Source organism: Panthera tigris, chromosome A3, assembly GCF_018350195.1.
Source record: "Panthera tigris isolate Pti1 chromosome A3, P.tigris_Pti1_mat1.1, whole genome shotgun sequence".
Taxonomy (NCBI): domain Eukaryota; kingdom Metazoa; phylum Chordata; class Mammalia; order Carnivora; family Felidae; genus Panthera; species Panthera tigris.
The window spans coordinates 2040432-2056432 of record NC_056662.1 but is presented as its reverse complement, the minus strand read 5'-3'; the positions used below and the strand labels follow the sequence as shown (position 1 = coordinate 2056432).

The 16001-nt window shown below is 54.7% G+C and overlaps 1 protein-coding gene across 4 annotated transcripts in view; it reads left to right on the top strand.

The window, feature by feature from the left end:
• CDH4 (cadherin 4) overlaps positions 1-16001 on the top strand; it is a 536089-nt gene that overhangs the window by 397538 nt on the left and 122550 nt on the right. For all 4 annotated transcript variants that reach the window (XR_006215334.1, XM_042980004.1, XM_042980003.1 and 1 more), the window contains exon 4: positions 5825-5998. Coding sequence is in view for 3 of the 4 variants with exons in the window: in XM_042980004.1 (XP_042835938.1) it covers positions 5825-5998 (174 nt within the window). In the remaining variant the exon portion in view is untranslated. The remainder of the gene's footprint in view (positions 1-5824; positions 5999-16001) is intronic.

The window sequence follows — 16001 nt, the reverse complement described above, 5'->3', positions numbered from 1 at the left end:
GGTGGGCTGTGCCTGGGGCACCTGGGCACCAAAGAGTGTGCAGCCTTGAGCAGGGGTGTGGCTGGGGTGTTTGGAGGGGAGGGGAGGGGAGGGTGGGGCGGGAGGCAGGTGGGGCTCTACCCGTGTGGCCAGGGAGACCAGCAGCCCAGGTAGTGAGGGGTGGGGGGGTCCCCCCCCCGCGTCGTACCCTAATTCAGGGCAGGGAGCCCATCCATCCTGCAGCCGGGGGTAGTGCCCTGCCCGCCTGGGGGGAGGCCACCGTGGCAGATGGCGTGCCAAGCTCGATGCCAAGGTGGACACTCACGCCTGCCCATGTCCGGACAGGGCTCTGGGATGGGCCCATCCAGGGACACCAAACCCTGCCTCCAGCATCCAGGAAGTCTCCCTGGGCTGTCCCCCCCTCCCCTCCCACCACCGCCCCCTGGCTCAGCCCCGCCCTCAGTACTAGGCAATTTGGACGCATTCCTTCTCCTCCTTGTGCCTCAGTTTCCTTAACTGGGATGTAAGGTTATGGGACAGTCCTAAGCCCACCTGCCCCTCTGAACACTCAGGGCTCATTCCAGGCCAAGCCACCACCCCCAGGTGTCCAGGCTAAAGCCCCCCTACCCTGTTCTCTCTGCACCCCTGGGAGTCCAGTCCAGCCTGCAGAGCCCCCTCCGGCGTGACCCTTCTTGGGTTTCTTCTCCCCACCGTGAGCCTGACAGTAGGGCTGAAACCCCGCCATCTGCCCTATGCCCTCGGTATCACCTTGTCACCTACACTGCCCCCGGTAAGGGCCTCCTCGTTTCACAGGAGAGGAACCAAGGCTTGGGGGTGCAGGGGTCAAAACAAATACCGGCAGGGCCAGTGAAGAGCAGCCCGTGTCAGACCAGCCCTGTGACCCTGAAAGCCTGCAACATCACCCCCCCATTCTACTTTATTTCTAGGCCCCAAACAGCCCTTGAATTTCATGAGGGCATCTGCCTGATTTTTGAGGCACCCACACCGTCCTGCTTCCACACCTGCCCCTTTCTTGGCTGTTCATTCTCCCGACAACAAACTCCTATTCACCCCTCAGTACCCCACTCAGGTAGAATATCCCCCTGAAGCATCTGTGCCTTCCCAAGATGGCCTGAATTGCAGTGCCAGCTCGAACCCGCCTGTTCCTGGCTCCGTGCTGATCACTGTCCCATGGAGAGTGTGGCTGTCCTGAGGACTAAGTCGGAGATTACCGGGGCCCGTGGCGCCCCCATGACCCGTGACAGCCATCACTGTCATCAGGGCTCCTGGCCTGCCACTCCACACGAGCACTTGAGGGTGGAGGTTGAGGGTCACTTACTCGGCGCTCAGGAAGCATGGGGAACCCCACGTTTACATCTGTCCACTGAGTTTGCTCTGTGCCGGGTGAGTGGCCGTGAAGCCCAACGACCTCCCAGGCAGGGCAGCACCCACAGCGTGGGGCCAAAATAATGCCTCGGCCCCCTGCGGGCGGGGTGCGTCCACAAGCTGTCCGCACCTCCAGGAAGTTAACCTCTTCACCACACCTTCTTGGGCATCCAGTAAGAGGACAGCAGGACCAAGTGATTTCCTCAGGGCTCTTTGTTCTCTGGATGTGCAGGTGTGAGCTTGGCCGGATCCAAAGGTCAGTTCAGCAGCGAGGACCCCCCGCCCATCCCCGCCAGTAATGACCCTTCTAGCTTGGATGAGACTGTAAAGACCCAGTGATGGGGTGTGGCCAGCCTATCATGATGCCGGGCTGTCGGTTTGGGGAAAATTATAGTGTTATAGACACACACACAGCATACAAACACACACGCACGTACACGTGTATGCACGTACTCGTGCACACACATACGTACCTGCGTGCATTGCACACACACGCACACACACGCACGCACCTATAGACACCTGTACGTGCACACGCACGTGTATAATTTCTAGTAACAGTGGCACAGAGGTCACGTTCATTCCGCTGTCCGACACCCGGCCATCATTTACTCAGAAATACAGAATTCGGGAGCACGTTGGGAAAATCCGCGGGTGTCATCCGTTAGGAAATATTTTTGAGAGTAACTGGAAGCATTATTTATAACTAGCGCAATTGTGCACCGGTGTTTAGGCGCCGTGTTCCCAGTGGGCCCAGGGTGACCGCGTGTCAGAACGGCACGCTCGTTCCAGGGGGGCAACCGATCATCTGCACTAACGTTTCTGCCCGGAGACGTGGGCGTGTCTTCCAGGCTGAGGCTGCACGGGTCTGGCATCGATTTTCGCCAGATTTTGTTATTATATGTGTCTCACAGCTTTAAAATAGTAGCAAATATGTGCAATTTATTTAAACAACACTAGGGAAATTAACGCCATGCAAGCTCGTCCTCAGCAAATGAAGATAAAGCAGTTCAAAAAAAAAAAAAAAAAAAAAAAGCAGCTTTATGAAAACTCTTTAAAACCCCGAGCCTGAAATACAAAGGACTCAGGTGAGCGTTCTGCCTGCTGGCGCCCAAGCCTTGCCGGTGGGGCAGACCTGTGTTCTCCGCACCGTCACTGGGGGAGACATCGGGGGAGCCACAGATGGCCAGCATCCCCCCCCCCCCGGGGCTGTGCTTGTGGCCGGGGCTCCCTGGCATCTCGTGCAAGGCTCCCAAGTCCGGCAGGCTGCCCTCAAGCAGACACGCTTAAGAACAAACACTCACCCTGTCCCTCCTCCCGGGGCAGGTGCCCGGGGACAGGCGAACTATTTAGCTGCGAGCTGAGGAGCCCCCAGACCGGGCTGTGGAACGCATCCGTCACCTGGGGGCTCCTTAACACAGACTGCAGGCAGTTCTCCGGGAACGCTGACTCCTGCCGGGCCTCCGCACACATGACTTGAGGACGGGTAAAGGGGATGTGACCTCCAGGCAACGAGACCCACGAGTGAGGGGTGGCACTCATCCAGGGACTCCGGTCTTGAGGTCTGACTCCCAGGTTCAGATCCTGTCCCTGCCCACTGAGCTGTGTGACCTTCTGAAGTGACCCGGCCTCTCTGAGGCCCCCTCTGTGCCTCCCTAGGAAAGTGGGCTTGAGGACACGTCCTGCTGAGTCGGCGAGGGGAGTTCAGGCAGAGACCGCGGGGGACGCTCACGGCCCACGAGGCGTCAGCTACTCATGTGGGCAGGGAAGGTAGTTGTCTGTGCCCGGGCTGTGAGGGGACCGTGTGTGGCCAGGACCGTTCTGAAAGCGTTTCTGTGGTTCTCTGTGAAGCTCACGGAGGAAAGTAAGGATGCGACCCCATCGCTGTGTCATCCTGAGAGCCGGAAGATGAGTCACAGCAGCCATTGGTTTGACGTGAACAGAAGTCAAGGCCCCCGGGGACGTGCACACCTCGCGTGGCCCCTTTCCGATGAAGGTGGGGAGTGGTGGACGAAAGGCTTGTGGTTTTAGTTGCCTCAAACGCTCGACTGCAGGAGCTCGGGCCGGGAGTCCGCTGGGGCCTGGGGGGCGTCCCAGAGGGGGTCTCTCCTTCCCCTGTGGCTTGTCCACGTGGCATTGCCCGTGGATGCGGGAAGAGTTTACCTTTTCATCAAGTAGGCAGTTTCGTCCACGTGTACTTAACTTATTTCTATGAAGTTCTTTTGAAAAAAAAAAAAAAAGTGGGCAAGGTCCTGGGTCCTCAGACGGCCGTGCTCAGACCACCCAGGCCCATCTTGCTGGCAGAGGGTGGGACCCGCCGTGGCTAGAGGCGGGTGGACTGTGGCCAGGTGCCGTGGGCTGTCCTATTCCAGGTCTGTATTTGCCTCGTGAGCCGTGATGTGCAGCTGGCTCCAAAGCAGAGTCAAACGAGCAGCAGCCATGAAAACAGTGCTGGGGCACCTTGAAAAGGAGCAAGGAGGCGGCACACACACAGACACCGTGCGTACTCGAAGCTCCGCACAGACGCCGGGCGCGTGCGTGAGGGTCTGCGGACACCGCGTGTGTATGCGAAGCTCTGCTGTGGCTCCTTTAATTATAGAAAGTCATACATGTTGCAATATTCAGAAATACAGAAAGGTAAAAGGAATAGAGTAAAATTGGGTAAAGCTCACTGGTGAGCAGAGAAAACAAGTTTACATTTTGATGTTTCCTTCCAGTCTTCTCTGTGTCCTTACACACACACACACACACACAAATAGGGACTTGTGCTACGTGTATACTCTGTTGCCATTCTCCACTTACATTATTTGATGGACATTCATCATGTCCCCGTCTCCAAAGGGTAGCTTTTAATGACTCTGTAATATCCCAAGATACAAACATAGCATTCTGCATTTAACTACAATTTAGGGGCGCCTGGGGGGCTCAGTCGGTTAAGCATCCAACTTCGGCTCAGCTCATGATCTCACGGTATGTGGGTTCGAGCCCCGCGCCGGGCTCTGTGCTCACAGCTTGGAGCCTGGAGCCTGCTTCAGATTCTCTCTCCCCCTCTCTCTGCCCCTCCCCCACACGCGCTCTGTCTCTGTCTCTCTCTTTCTCTCTCAAAAATAAATACACATTAAAAAAATCTTTTTGCCTATTATTTGCGGCTATCAGATCTCCAGAGGTTTTTTTCCGATTATTTTCATTACTTGATGTATACATAATATCCATAATATTATTACAAAAACATCTGCAGTGAACATTTTATATGGAGACGTTTGTTTGCATGTAGTGTTTTGGGGACAGATTTCCAGCTGTGGAGCTACTGGGGGTTTTTTTCCTAATTTTTTTTAATTGATGTACAGCTGACAGCAAGGAGCATTTTTGAGGCTGTTGTTGGACTGGCACAAAGCAGCAGAAGGCTGTGGTTAGCCCCCAGCAGCATCCGGTCAGGGCTCAGCCACCATCCAGTCCCAGTGGCTGCCCCATAGGCAGGGGCTCTGATGGCTTTAGTTGCCATAGCAACCCTCTGAAATCAGTGTTGTTATTGCCAGCCCCGTTTTATAAAAGCAGCTGGAGTTTGGAGGGACAGAGCGACCCGCCCAGAGTCAGTGGACCTTAGGATGCACATCGACACGAGACACCGGGTCTGCCTAACGCCGCCTCCTACACCCTCAAACATCGCTTGAGCCGACTAACACGGCACAGTGCACAGGACTGAAGATCCATTCATTTAATCTTGTCAGTTTGACAGGTGAAGAGAGTATGTCACTTCAGTTTGCATTCATTTGATTAACGGAAGATGTGAACATTTTTAATAAGCTTACTGATTTTTTATTTTGCCATGACTTTCTATTCATGTCCTTTCCTGTTACCAAAAAGATTTAAATTTTTTATTGATTTGTAGGAACTCTTTATATAGTGAGACTCTCCATCCTTTGACAGATTTGTTGTAAATCATGTTTACCGGGGTTATCAACTGTGTTTAGGGGGTGTTTTCATAAACAAGAACTTTAAATTAAACTGTGTTTTCCAGGACGCCTGGGTGGCTCAGTCAGGTAAGCGTCCAACTTCACTCAGGTCACTATCTCACGGTTTGTGAATTGGAGCCCCATGCTGGGCTCTGTGCTGACAGCTCGGAGCCTGGAGCCTGCTTCCGACTCTGGGTCTCCCTCTCTGTCTGCCCTTTCCCTGGTCCAACTCTGTCTCTCTCTCTCTCAAAAATGAATACACATTAAATAATATTAAAAAAATAAAAATAAATAAATAAACTGTGTTTTCCCTTGTGATTTTTTTTCCCCATTCTTCCGTTGCTTGATTTTTTCCCCCTAACACTTAGCCACTTTCCCAAGCATCATCCAGTCTCTCTGTGTTGATCTAGGACAGAACAGATTCTCTGAACAGATGCCTTTTCCTCTGCGCAGAACTTAACCAGACTTCTTTGACTCTTCTCTCCCCCCTCCGACTAATGCTGCAGAAAGGGAAGCCGAGTGCCGGTCTGGACGCCTCTCAGCCTCCGAATGACACGCTGTTGCCGTGGCCCCAGCACCAGAATGCCAACGGGCTGAGGAGACAGAAACGAGACTGGGTCATCCCACCCATCAACGTGCCGGAAAATTCCCGCGGGCCCTTCCCACAGCAGCTGGTGCGGGTAAGTGGAGACCCCTCCTGCTGGCTGGGGAGGGTCTTAGCTCAGTGCGTCCTCTCCTCCGGGATCTTGCAGGTGAGTCTGGCGGGCTTGTCCTGGAGCGGGAGCACGGGATGGGCTGCACTCGGTGTCCAAGGTCAAGATGGTAATGAGACTGCACGAGACAGAGATCAGAAGGGCAGCCTCGTCCTCCAGGGAAGGGGGGTCCGGCCGGACTTGGGTCGGCTCGCCTCTGCTGATGGAAGGAGGCGGGGTGGCGACTTGCCCTTTGTCCTCTGACACGCTTCTTTGCTCACACTCTTTTCCAATGACGACTAAGACACTGGACGGTGGAAAGACGGCGTGTCCGTGCTGGGGATGACGGTGGCGGTGGGAAGTTCCGGAACTTGGGACGGAGACCGTGACCCCAAATTCGGGGCTTTTGCATCCCTGGAGGGGGGTGGGGCTCCTGCAGTGCACGAGCTCCCGGCCCCCTCCCCAAAGGTGTTTCCCTGGGAGAAGGGAAGAATCGGTTCTACAGATCTGTGTTTCAAAATCAAGGCCATCAACTAGCACTTCCTCCTTCCCTTTGGAGAAAATTGCAACCCAGTGCGGCCAATACTTTGGTAAAACGACGGCGAGGATCCCGTTTAGCGCCCCATCGTTGGGGAGCGCCTCACCCCACTGGGCGGGGTGTTGCCACGGGTGGCCTTCCTTCCGGGGGCTGCTGAGCCTGTCCTGTCTCCGCTGCACCCACGGAGGGAGCTGGGCTGTGCGTTTCAAATGCAGACACGGAGCAGAGCGAGGCAGCGGGCCCCGCAGCCGATGCCCCTCCACACACGCCACGGCCGCGGTGCCCCGGCCACAGAACCTTGTTCACCCCCAAGCACCAAGCCCCTAAAACCCTCGGAATTTCCTGCCCCTTGAAAGCGCTGGGGCTGTCTTTTGTTATGTTAATGGTGACTTTTGGAGAGTCCCCTAAGGACTGGGGACTGATTGCCGATTGCCAGGGGAACCGACTCCGAGAGGGGAGACCTTACTTTCAGCCCTGCCCCCCAAAAAGCCTGGGACGGGGAGGGGCTGGAGGTCAAGTCTGTTGCCAGTGGCCAGTGACTTAATCAACCAAGTCTGTAATGCAGCTTCCATAAAAACCCCGAGGGACAGGGGGTGGAGAGCCTCCTGTTGGCGGCCCGGGGAGGGGCAGGGAGCCTGGCATGTCCGCATCTTACCCATCGGGGGTTCCTGAGTTACACTCGTTATGACAATCTAGCGAGTAGACTTGCTCTGGGCTACGAGGGGGGGTCGTGGCAGGCCCTCTGGGTGGGAGCCGCGATGCGGGACTGAGCCCCTCCCGTGGGACGGACACCTGCTGTTTCGCAGCCCGCGTCAGAATAAACTGTGTCTCTTAAACTGCAGACACCCAGCCGGTGTCACAGGATTGCTTGGTGGGGGAGCCCCCCACCCTCGGGGGTCAGAAGTGTGGCCTGTGTTGCAGGCGCGTGAGGGCGCAGGAGGGACGCGGGACAGTCTCTCCACTCGTGGGGAGAAGCCACCCTCTGACCTCAGTTCCCCCTCCCCCGTGAGACGGGGAGCTCGTGCTTTCCAGAGCCCCTCCTGCCCTTGAGTGTCCTGACTGTTGGGAGGTCCCTGTGATGCAGGCACAGGCTTGAGCGAAACACTCAAGACGTGAACCCCAACCTGGGGGTAGAGTCCCAGGACCCCGTGTTCAAGGTCAGTGTGCCAACCCCCGGCCGCCGACAGGATGAGGGTGCTGATGACGTAGCTCTGTGGCCCCCACGTGTGTGCGCCCTCTCCGCCCTCTCTGCCCTCAGGGACCCGCATCTGACTAGCACTCGTCATGTGCCTACCTGGTGTTTTTTGTCAGGGATTCATTTCTAATGTAAATTAGGCTAAGAGGAGACTTTATTTGCGGTCACAGTTGGAAAGCTGGCATTGTTGGCTGCGAGGAAGGCTGACCGCGAGACTCGCAGGAGGCAGAGAAAACACAGCTGTTGGTGTCTGGCTGTGTAACTGTCACCCTCAGAGCCTGAAGGCTGCCTGGGACTCGTTTCTAAGGGAGGCGAAGAGCAAATATCAGCCTTCCGAAGAGGCGGTAGTACCAGCAGCTTCCTCTTGAATGGCATCAGGATGCAAAGCCAAGTGGAAGGGGGGGTTCAGCCTTACTTAGGGCCTCGGGCTTCGCACTACTCAAAACTCCGCTTAGTCGGAAGCAGTTGCCGTGACTCAGGGGTCGCCAGACTTTTTCTGTAAAGGCCACATAGTAGCCATTTTAAGCAGCCAACCAGGTTCGGGTTCAAATACTCAACTCTTTGCGGTACGAAAGCTGCTGTAGGCAACGCGTAAACTATCCCCGTGTCCGTCTTCCAATGAAACCTTATTTACAGAAACAGGCACTGGGCCAGATGTAGCCCAGTTTGCCAAGCGCACATCCAGCTTACCTCCCAGCATCTGGGAAGCACCCTGGCCCACCTCCCCGGCACTTGGCGGGAACATTGTAGTGAGTGCGCGACCTTGTGATGGGTACCGAGGGCTCTGGTCTGCTCACGCACCGCAGGTGCACGCGTGGTGTTGTGCGTGCATCCTGGCACTTCTGGAATGTTCTGCTGCCCTGGCTTTCAGAGTTTCTCAGGTTAGTGGTCCTAGTAGGGACACACGAATCTTTCCTCCTCCGCGCCCATCCTTACACAGGCTGTGAAAGGTACCGTAGGTGGAGCCCCCGACCCGCGAGGACTCCCAGGGCCTGTCCCCTCCTGGATGATGGAGAAGAAGACACTTCTGTACTTTCTACCCGAGGGACCCGCCGTGGTCTCGGGGGCCAGTCAGTCGTAGCTGGAGGCAAGAATAGCCAAGTCTCCCCCGCCGGCCGAGCCTTCGGCTCCCACACGGCCCGTGGATGCATTGATGGGGGAGGTGGGTGGTCACAAGGACATCTGTGTGCTCCGATGGGGGCCGTGCCGCCTTCCAACTGCACAGCTACAGAGCTGGCTTCGCAGAGCAGTTCCGGTTGCTGCAGAGCCCCTGCGGACGCAGCATCCCGAGGACCCCCTTGCCGCTGACACGTCTAACCTGGACCTCGAGGAAGGAAACGGGAACGGGGCCTCAGGTGTCCGCCGAGGAAAGCAGGGAACCGGTGCCACCAGCTCAACCTCGCTGTCCCCTGGCCCGCCCCGTGGCTGTGCTTTTGAACAAATTTGTCCTCCGCTCCGCAGACGCCCTGGCGTGTCCAGCAGCCCCCATAGGGAGGGCCACCTCCATGCTGGGCGCGGCCACTCCAAAACAGGCCAGGAGCTGAAGGATAGGGTGTGGGTTAGTGTTAGCTGACTGCTATCAAGGGCATTCCCGGAATTTCAGAACTGAACACAAGACGGGTTATTTCCTGCTCCTGTGAAGGTGGTTTGGGGGAGGGGGGCTCTGTACCACGGTCACTCGGGGCCCCAGAATGAGGGCTGCAGGACTGGCTAGGCCTGGCCGTGGCATGCACTGATTTTGCCCGAGGTCCACTGGCCGAAACCAGGTGTGTGGCCGTGCCTTACCGCGAGGGACACGGAGAAACGTGGGCCAGCCGTGCAGGGAGGGAAGGGGATGTGTGTCTCTGCCCCCGGAAGGCTCCCCTGTGAGAGCGTGTGTGTCCTTTCGTCTGTGACGGCTCCCCTGTGCCAGGGAGATGGGGCGAGGGGTGGCCTGACGAGAGGTCAGACCTGACCCTCCAAGCCTGGTCTTCGCCCCACGGCCCCCTTTGCTTTCTCCACAGCACTTAGCACCACGTGACTTCATGATCGCTACTGACGCATCAAAGCACAGGCCTCCCGCGCCTCTACTGTTGTAAACAGCAGGCATTACGTTCATTGAGTGAGTGATGGAAGCAAAGCCCAGTGGGGGGCGCTGCCTGGGCGCCCAGCGGCTCACACACCCTGGAGGCCGGGGCACCAGGGTCCCGGCAGAGATCTCGGCCCCTCCTGGTGGGCCTTCAGAGTTTCTTGCCCGATGGTGGAGTACTTTCCGTGGAACGGAATCCCAAGCCGAGCTGGGATCTTATGGGGAGATGCATCCTCAGCAGATGGAAAACAGAATCTCCTTACAGTTTCTGTAAGAGATTTGTCTTTCCCAAGTGCACGCCCAGTGATCATGTCAGAACTCGGGGCAGAAGCACGCACACACGTGTGCACCCGTGCCATCCCACGTGATAGCCCACGCGTACGACCCCCACACTCTCATGTGCTCACTTCCTGCCTCCCTCCTCCTCTCGCTCCCTCCCTTCCCCCCGTTCAGCTCTTACCTAGCCCAGGCAGGGGTTTGGGGAGGCTTCCTGCCCCCCTCTCTGTCTGCAGGACGTTGATGAGTTTCCTGTCCCTGTTTTGGGGGAAGCTGCTCCAGAAAGAAGCCCGAGTCCCAGCAAATGTGAATACAGCTTGATGGGGCCGGGAAGCCAAGCGAGGAGCACTTTGAGGTTCAGCTGGGATCAGCTGCAGTTGTGTGCTCATTAAGGCATTTCATTCTGATAAAATATGCTAAATGAAAAACTGGGCAGGAGAGAAGCAGGCAGAACGTTCTTCCCCAAAGCCTCTGTTAATTACAGGCTTTTTCCTTGGAAGGACTAGCATTAGTTCTGCGACGCAGGGAGAATGAATAAGCGACTTGGGTGGAGGAGAACCCTGAAAAGGGAAGGCTGGCCACGATGGGCTGGGCCGCCAGGAGCGGGGAGTGTCTGCGGCACAGTATGGAAGCGCTCCTGCGGGCGTGCCCACCGGAATTAGGCCGCCGTCTAAATTTAAGTGGGGAGGGGAGAGCAGCCACATCACAGAGGCAGCACTCGGAAGCTCCGGGCTGTCCCTGCTTCAGAGCCGAGGGGGCGAGACACTCGCAGGCCGGCTGATCCCCTGGGAAGCCGGAGACCCTGTGTTCTGGGAAGGGGCAGGAGGGGATTTTCCCTGCTCCTGTATCCCGGCTCTGGAAGGGACGGTTTGGGGCCAGCTGAGGTGCCCAGCACCGTGCAGGCACCGGAGATTCAGAGGGAGAGGACTAGAGCGCTTTCCAGCTCCGAGGGCCTGCGGGCAGGCCGCCTGCTGCCCGTCATTCAGAATTTGGTCCCTTCGCTACCACGGTTGGGATTCCTTCATGTGTACCTTCGTGGAGGGTTCTGAAAAGCCACTTGCTTTTCTAGCCTGTGTGTTAGGTTTGACTTCTGGCAAGATTCGGAATGAGGATAAAATCAGACTTCTAAGAAGTCTAATAAAAATTCAGAACTTGTTAACTTGAGAGGTTGTCCGGGGCAACTGTAGGAACCCGCTCAAGATGATGAGGAAGAAGGCTGTGCTACCGGGAGACGGGTCCTTCAATTTCAGAAGTCGGTATTTTAACAGACAGCAGCTCGTGCAAACCTGTCCTCGGAGCAAGGCCTGGAAAGGAGATCGTCACATAATCGCTTAGCACAAAGGGTAGCCACGTGGCGAAGGTGAGAGATGAGCGGGAGGCCGTTTCTAGAGCAGGGAGCTCACGAGAGCACGGCCGCAGGGGACTCAGAAGGACTGCCAGAATCCGCTTCCCACCTACCAGCCCAAGAGAGCTGAGCAGACCGGACCGGTTCGCATTTTCCAGGATAAGTTTGGCTCCCGTTCTGTGCACAGGTGCCACATTGCTTCATACCCAACCACAAACATTTGCTGACCTGTGTGGATGCAGATGGGTGGGGTCTCTGCGGAGCTCAGTGAGCGATGTGCCCTGGGCCGGGGTCGGCACTGTGAACGTGTGAGACAGGGACACGGAGAGTCACCCCGTATCTGACCCAGGGTAGACCCTCCATAAATGTTGATCAGACGCATGAATGCATTTGATGGGACCGGCTGAGGTCTGACTCCGTGTTATCCTGCGAAACGTCCGCTGGGTAACCTTGTGGTGTGGTCATCACTGCGTTCGCCTAGGAACCTAGTTTCTGGCTCTTGGAAGGCATCCGTTCATGTGTGAATGACCAAGAGATCATTATTCACCGTCTCACGAAAGTCAGGTGGCCCTTTAAAATGTGGCATGTGTGTGTTTACCCCCTTCTTCTGTTCCCTCAGTCTCCAAGACAGGGTCTCACTCCTTAGCATGTCTCACAGGACCTCATGGTCTGACTCTGCTCCTTGGAACACCCAACTACAGCCACGCTGGGCTACGTGCAGGTTGGTCACACCCTTGGTTACCTGGACTCCTGCGTACGAGCCCTTCCCTCAGCCTGGAGGGCTTTCTCACTGCACCTGACGCTCCCCAGCCTGGCCCCTCCCTGCCTCCTCTGAGAATACCCCGCTTCCCAGGACCGGCACAGGCCCTCCCACAGGGGGCATGGCAGCCCCATTGCCTGCCACCGTGGCAGAGTTTTTGACACTGTTTTGTCATGATTATTGATCTGTCTTTCCCACTAGACATAAAGGTCCTTGAGGGACAGTCCGCCTGTCAAGCACAACCTTGGGGACAAAGTAGGTGTCATTAAGTACTTATCAAATGAGTGAATGACACAGCTGTTGTGCCCATCTCTACTGGTTAGCCTTTCATGATCATTTTGAAGACTGTTAGGTTTAATATACAATCCTTGAAAGTAATTACTTCGGAAGTTCCGCTTCTGGTGATGGTAAAGTAGCGTATGTCAGACTAACACTTCTGAAATAACAATTATAAACTCGGCAAAAAAAAGTCTGCAACTATTTGAAGTTGCTGGACAGTGGTCAGTAGGCGACAGGAACTGAAAGGAGGAAACAGCACTGGGCGAGATCTTGTTTTTGTGACTTTCCCTCTGAGATCACTTCTCATCCTGCCATCAACAGGCAGCTAGCTCTCACACAGAAAACCAATCTCGCTGGTCAGAGGGGTCGGAAGATGGGGTTTAGAACTGACAAAGCAGCAGAATGTGAGGGGATCAATCCTGTAAGACGTGTAGCCACGGATGGAGACTCTCACATCTGCTTATAACTTCTGCCTAGCCAGGGAGCTGTGCGTGTGGGAGGGAGACTCCAAAGAACCCAGCAAAAAGCAACAGCAAGAAGATTGAAAGAACTGAGCAGAAGTTTCAACTGCTGTCTCCTGCAAGGGAAACAGATTTAGATTTAGGTCCAGCCAAGTTAACTCCCTGCCTTAACAGAAATGAACACCCTTCAGAGAAAGATAACAGAACCAGTCTGTACAATGTATCATCGACAATGACCAATACGCAAACAAAAATTACTAGACATATCCCCAGGAAATAGAAAGAAAAGAGAGAAAGAAGACAAAATGTAACCCATAATTAAGAGGGGAAAACTGCCCACAGAATCTAACTCTGGGATTACTATGTTAAAATTACCAACAAGACTTTTGAAATATCTTGTACAGATACGTTCAAGGACTCAAAGGAAAACACAGTCAGGACGAATGAATACATGTGGAACCATAGCAGAAAAAATGAAAACTAAAAACAGAACCAAATCGAAGTGGTAAAGCTGAAAAGTACAACATCTCTAATAAAAACTTGCTGGATGGGCTTCCAAGTGGATCATAGATGGCAGAAGGGTCACTACATTTAAAGATACACCAGGGGGTCTTGGGTGGCTCAATTGGTTGAGCGTCCAACTTCGGCTCAGGTCGTGATCTCGCAGTTTGTGAGTTTAAGGCCCACATGTGGCCTTCTGCTGTCACCACGTGCAGCCCGCTTCAGATCCTCTGTCCCTGTCTCACTATGCCCCTCCCCACTCGCAGTCTCTCTCTTTCTCAAAAATAAATAAAACATTTTAAATAATTAAATAATTAAAGATAGATCAGTAAAAATCACCTAATCTGAAGAATGGTAGAAAACTGAAACACAAAATTTCAGCTGGATAAGAGAAGCAAACTTACAGATCCAAGAAATCCATTGAACCACAGGTAGGATGAATACAGAGAAAACCCAATCTTGATCATAGTCAAACTGATGAAATTCAAAAACTCGAGAGAAATCTTGAAAGCAGAGGAAGAGACACAGTCTGTCAGAGGGCAGGGGCAGCGAAGGTTGGCTTCTCTTTCGGAGGCCACTGGGCAATGGGAGGCCATTTTCAAGATGCTGAATGAAGAAAACTATCAACCAAGAATTCTGTATCCAGAAAAAAAAAAATGCCCTTCAAAGTTAAAGGTGGAATAAAGACATTTCTGATAAGCAAACTGAGGGAATTCATTACCAGCAGACCCACGAGAAGTGGTAAAGAATGTTCTTTAGGCTGAAAAGAAAGGACAAGGCTGGAAATTTTTTAGATCTGCAGGAAGGGATGGGGAGAACAGGAAAAGATACACTTGGGGGATAATATTTTACTGAAAAGACAGCTGACTGTTTAAAGCACAGGTGTGGTGCTGTATTGTGGGTTTATAATTCGTAAGAGCGAAAGAGACAGTGGCGTCCACTGCTTTGTCCCCGGAAGGGAAGGAGCCGTTGACCAAAGAAGTGACTCCAGGGGAGTTCTTAATGACCTGGAGTGACGTTCTCCTGGAAACTCTGTGACTCGTCCCGCCGTGAGTCCTGGTGGACTCACGTGGGGGGGCTCAGGACCCCGTGGGGGGGCTCAGGCCCTGCCCCCCGCCCAGCCCGGGTTCCAACAACACGGCCCCAACACAAACACACCACTCGAGACCCTTCTGCAGCCGCCGTCCAGCCTCCCTGTAATTACACATCGTGTGGAGACCTGAAGGGAATTCACACTGTCCTTGCTAAAGCCCGAGGGACGTGAAGAAAGCAGCCGTTCACCGACTCGGCGGCCTTGGGTTCTGTGATTTAATCAATCGCGCGACAGAACCGTGCAGATCCTTTGTGTCTCCCGTTCCCTCGTCGGAGCAGAAAACGTTCCCTTTCTTGAATTGCTTTAATGGCTATATTTATGCAGCTGAAAGATCTTGACGAAACGAAAGTAGAGTCAAATCACTGCAGATGCTCCGATAATTTATTGGAGAATATTTAATTAGAATATATTAATATTTTAGACTTCCACCATTAATTTAATATTCAGAGATTTGATTTAGTCATTGAATTGCTGTAGCGCCTTGTGCGGGTGGCTGTTTAGGGCAGGCGCTCTGAGCACCTGCCACAAATGGATAGTCACAGCGGGGCTCCCGCCGAGTAGGACTTTTGCCATGGCCACCAGGCTCGAGTCTGCAGACCAGACATCATCTGCAAGTGTGGGCACGAGCTGGGAGTTCCGTTGGGCCTCACCGTGGAGGCCAAAGAGGAGGTCGGGCCGATCAGGGCTCAGAATATTCTGGAACTCAAGGAGCAGTGTCCGGCAGTGGTGGGAGGAGGTGGCTGGGCAGGTGAGGGCTGCATCCCACCTGGCTGGCGGGTCTGGTTCACTGTTCCTGTTCTCACTTACCTCCAGGACAATTTAGTTGTTACCAGGGAAACTCCCCTGTCCCCTCTGGCTGCCCTGGGGCTACCGTAGGGTGGGGCTGGTCCTCCCACAAGTGCCAAGAGGGGGTCGAGTCCTCAGAGTATATTGGGGTAAGGCTGCTGGCGGCCCTCTCCTGGAAAAGGGTGTCCTTCATTCTGGTGTGAAATGGTGACAGTAGGTCGTGGGGAAGGTTGTCTGTTCATCCATCACACGCTCATTAAGCTTTTACGTACAACCTGAACGCCCGTTCTGTGCTGTTCAGGTGTAGACGGTACACAGAGAATGGATGGGACAGAGTCCAGGGGACTCTATGTTCAGGGGAGAGAGATAAGTAAACCAACTATTAGGGGCCAGAGGGTGTGGGGTACGGTAGCAGAAGAACCATGGTGCTGCAGAAGGGAAGAGATTTGAGCAGGGGGAACAGCAAAGTCTTAGAGGAAGAGCCAGGAGGTCAGAGTGGCTGAACGGAGACAGCCAGAGACAGGGGGAGGGTGAGCAGCCAGCTTGGAGAACCAGAGGTCCGGGTCCTGAGTGGGGCGTGTGACTGTGGGGGGGACTTGTTTTACTCTGAGACCCAAGGGGTGATGGGACGAGGCTTAGATTGGCCAAGACCCCTCCGGCTGCCGCTCAGGGACCAGGCAGAGTGGCAG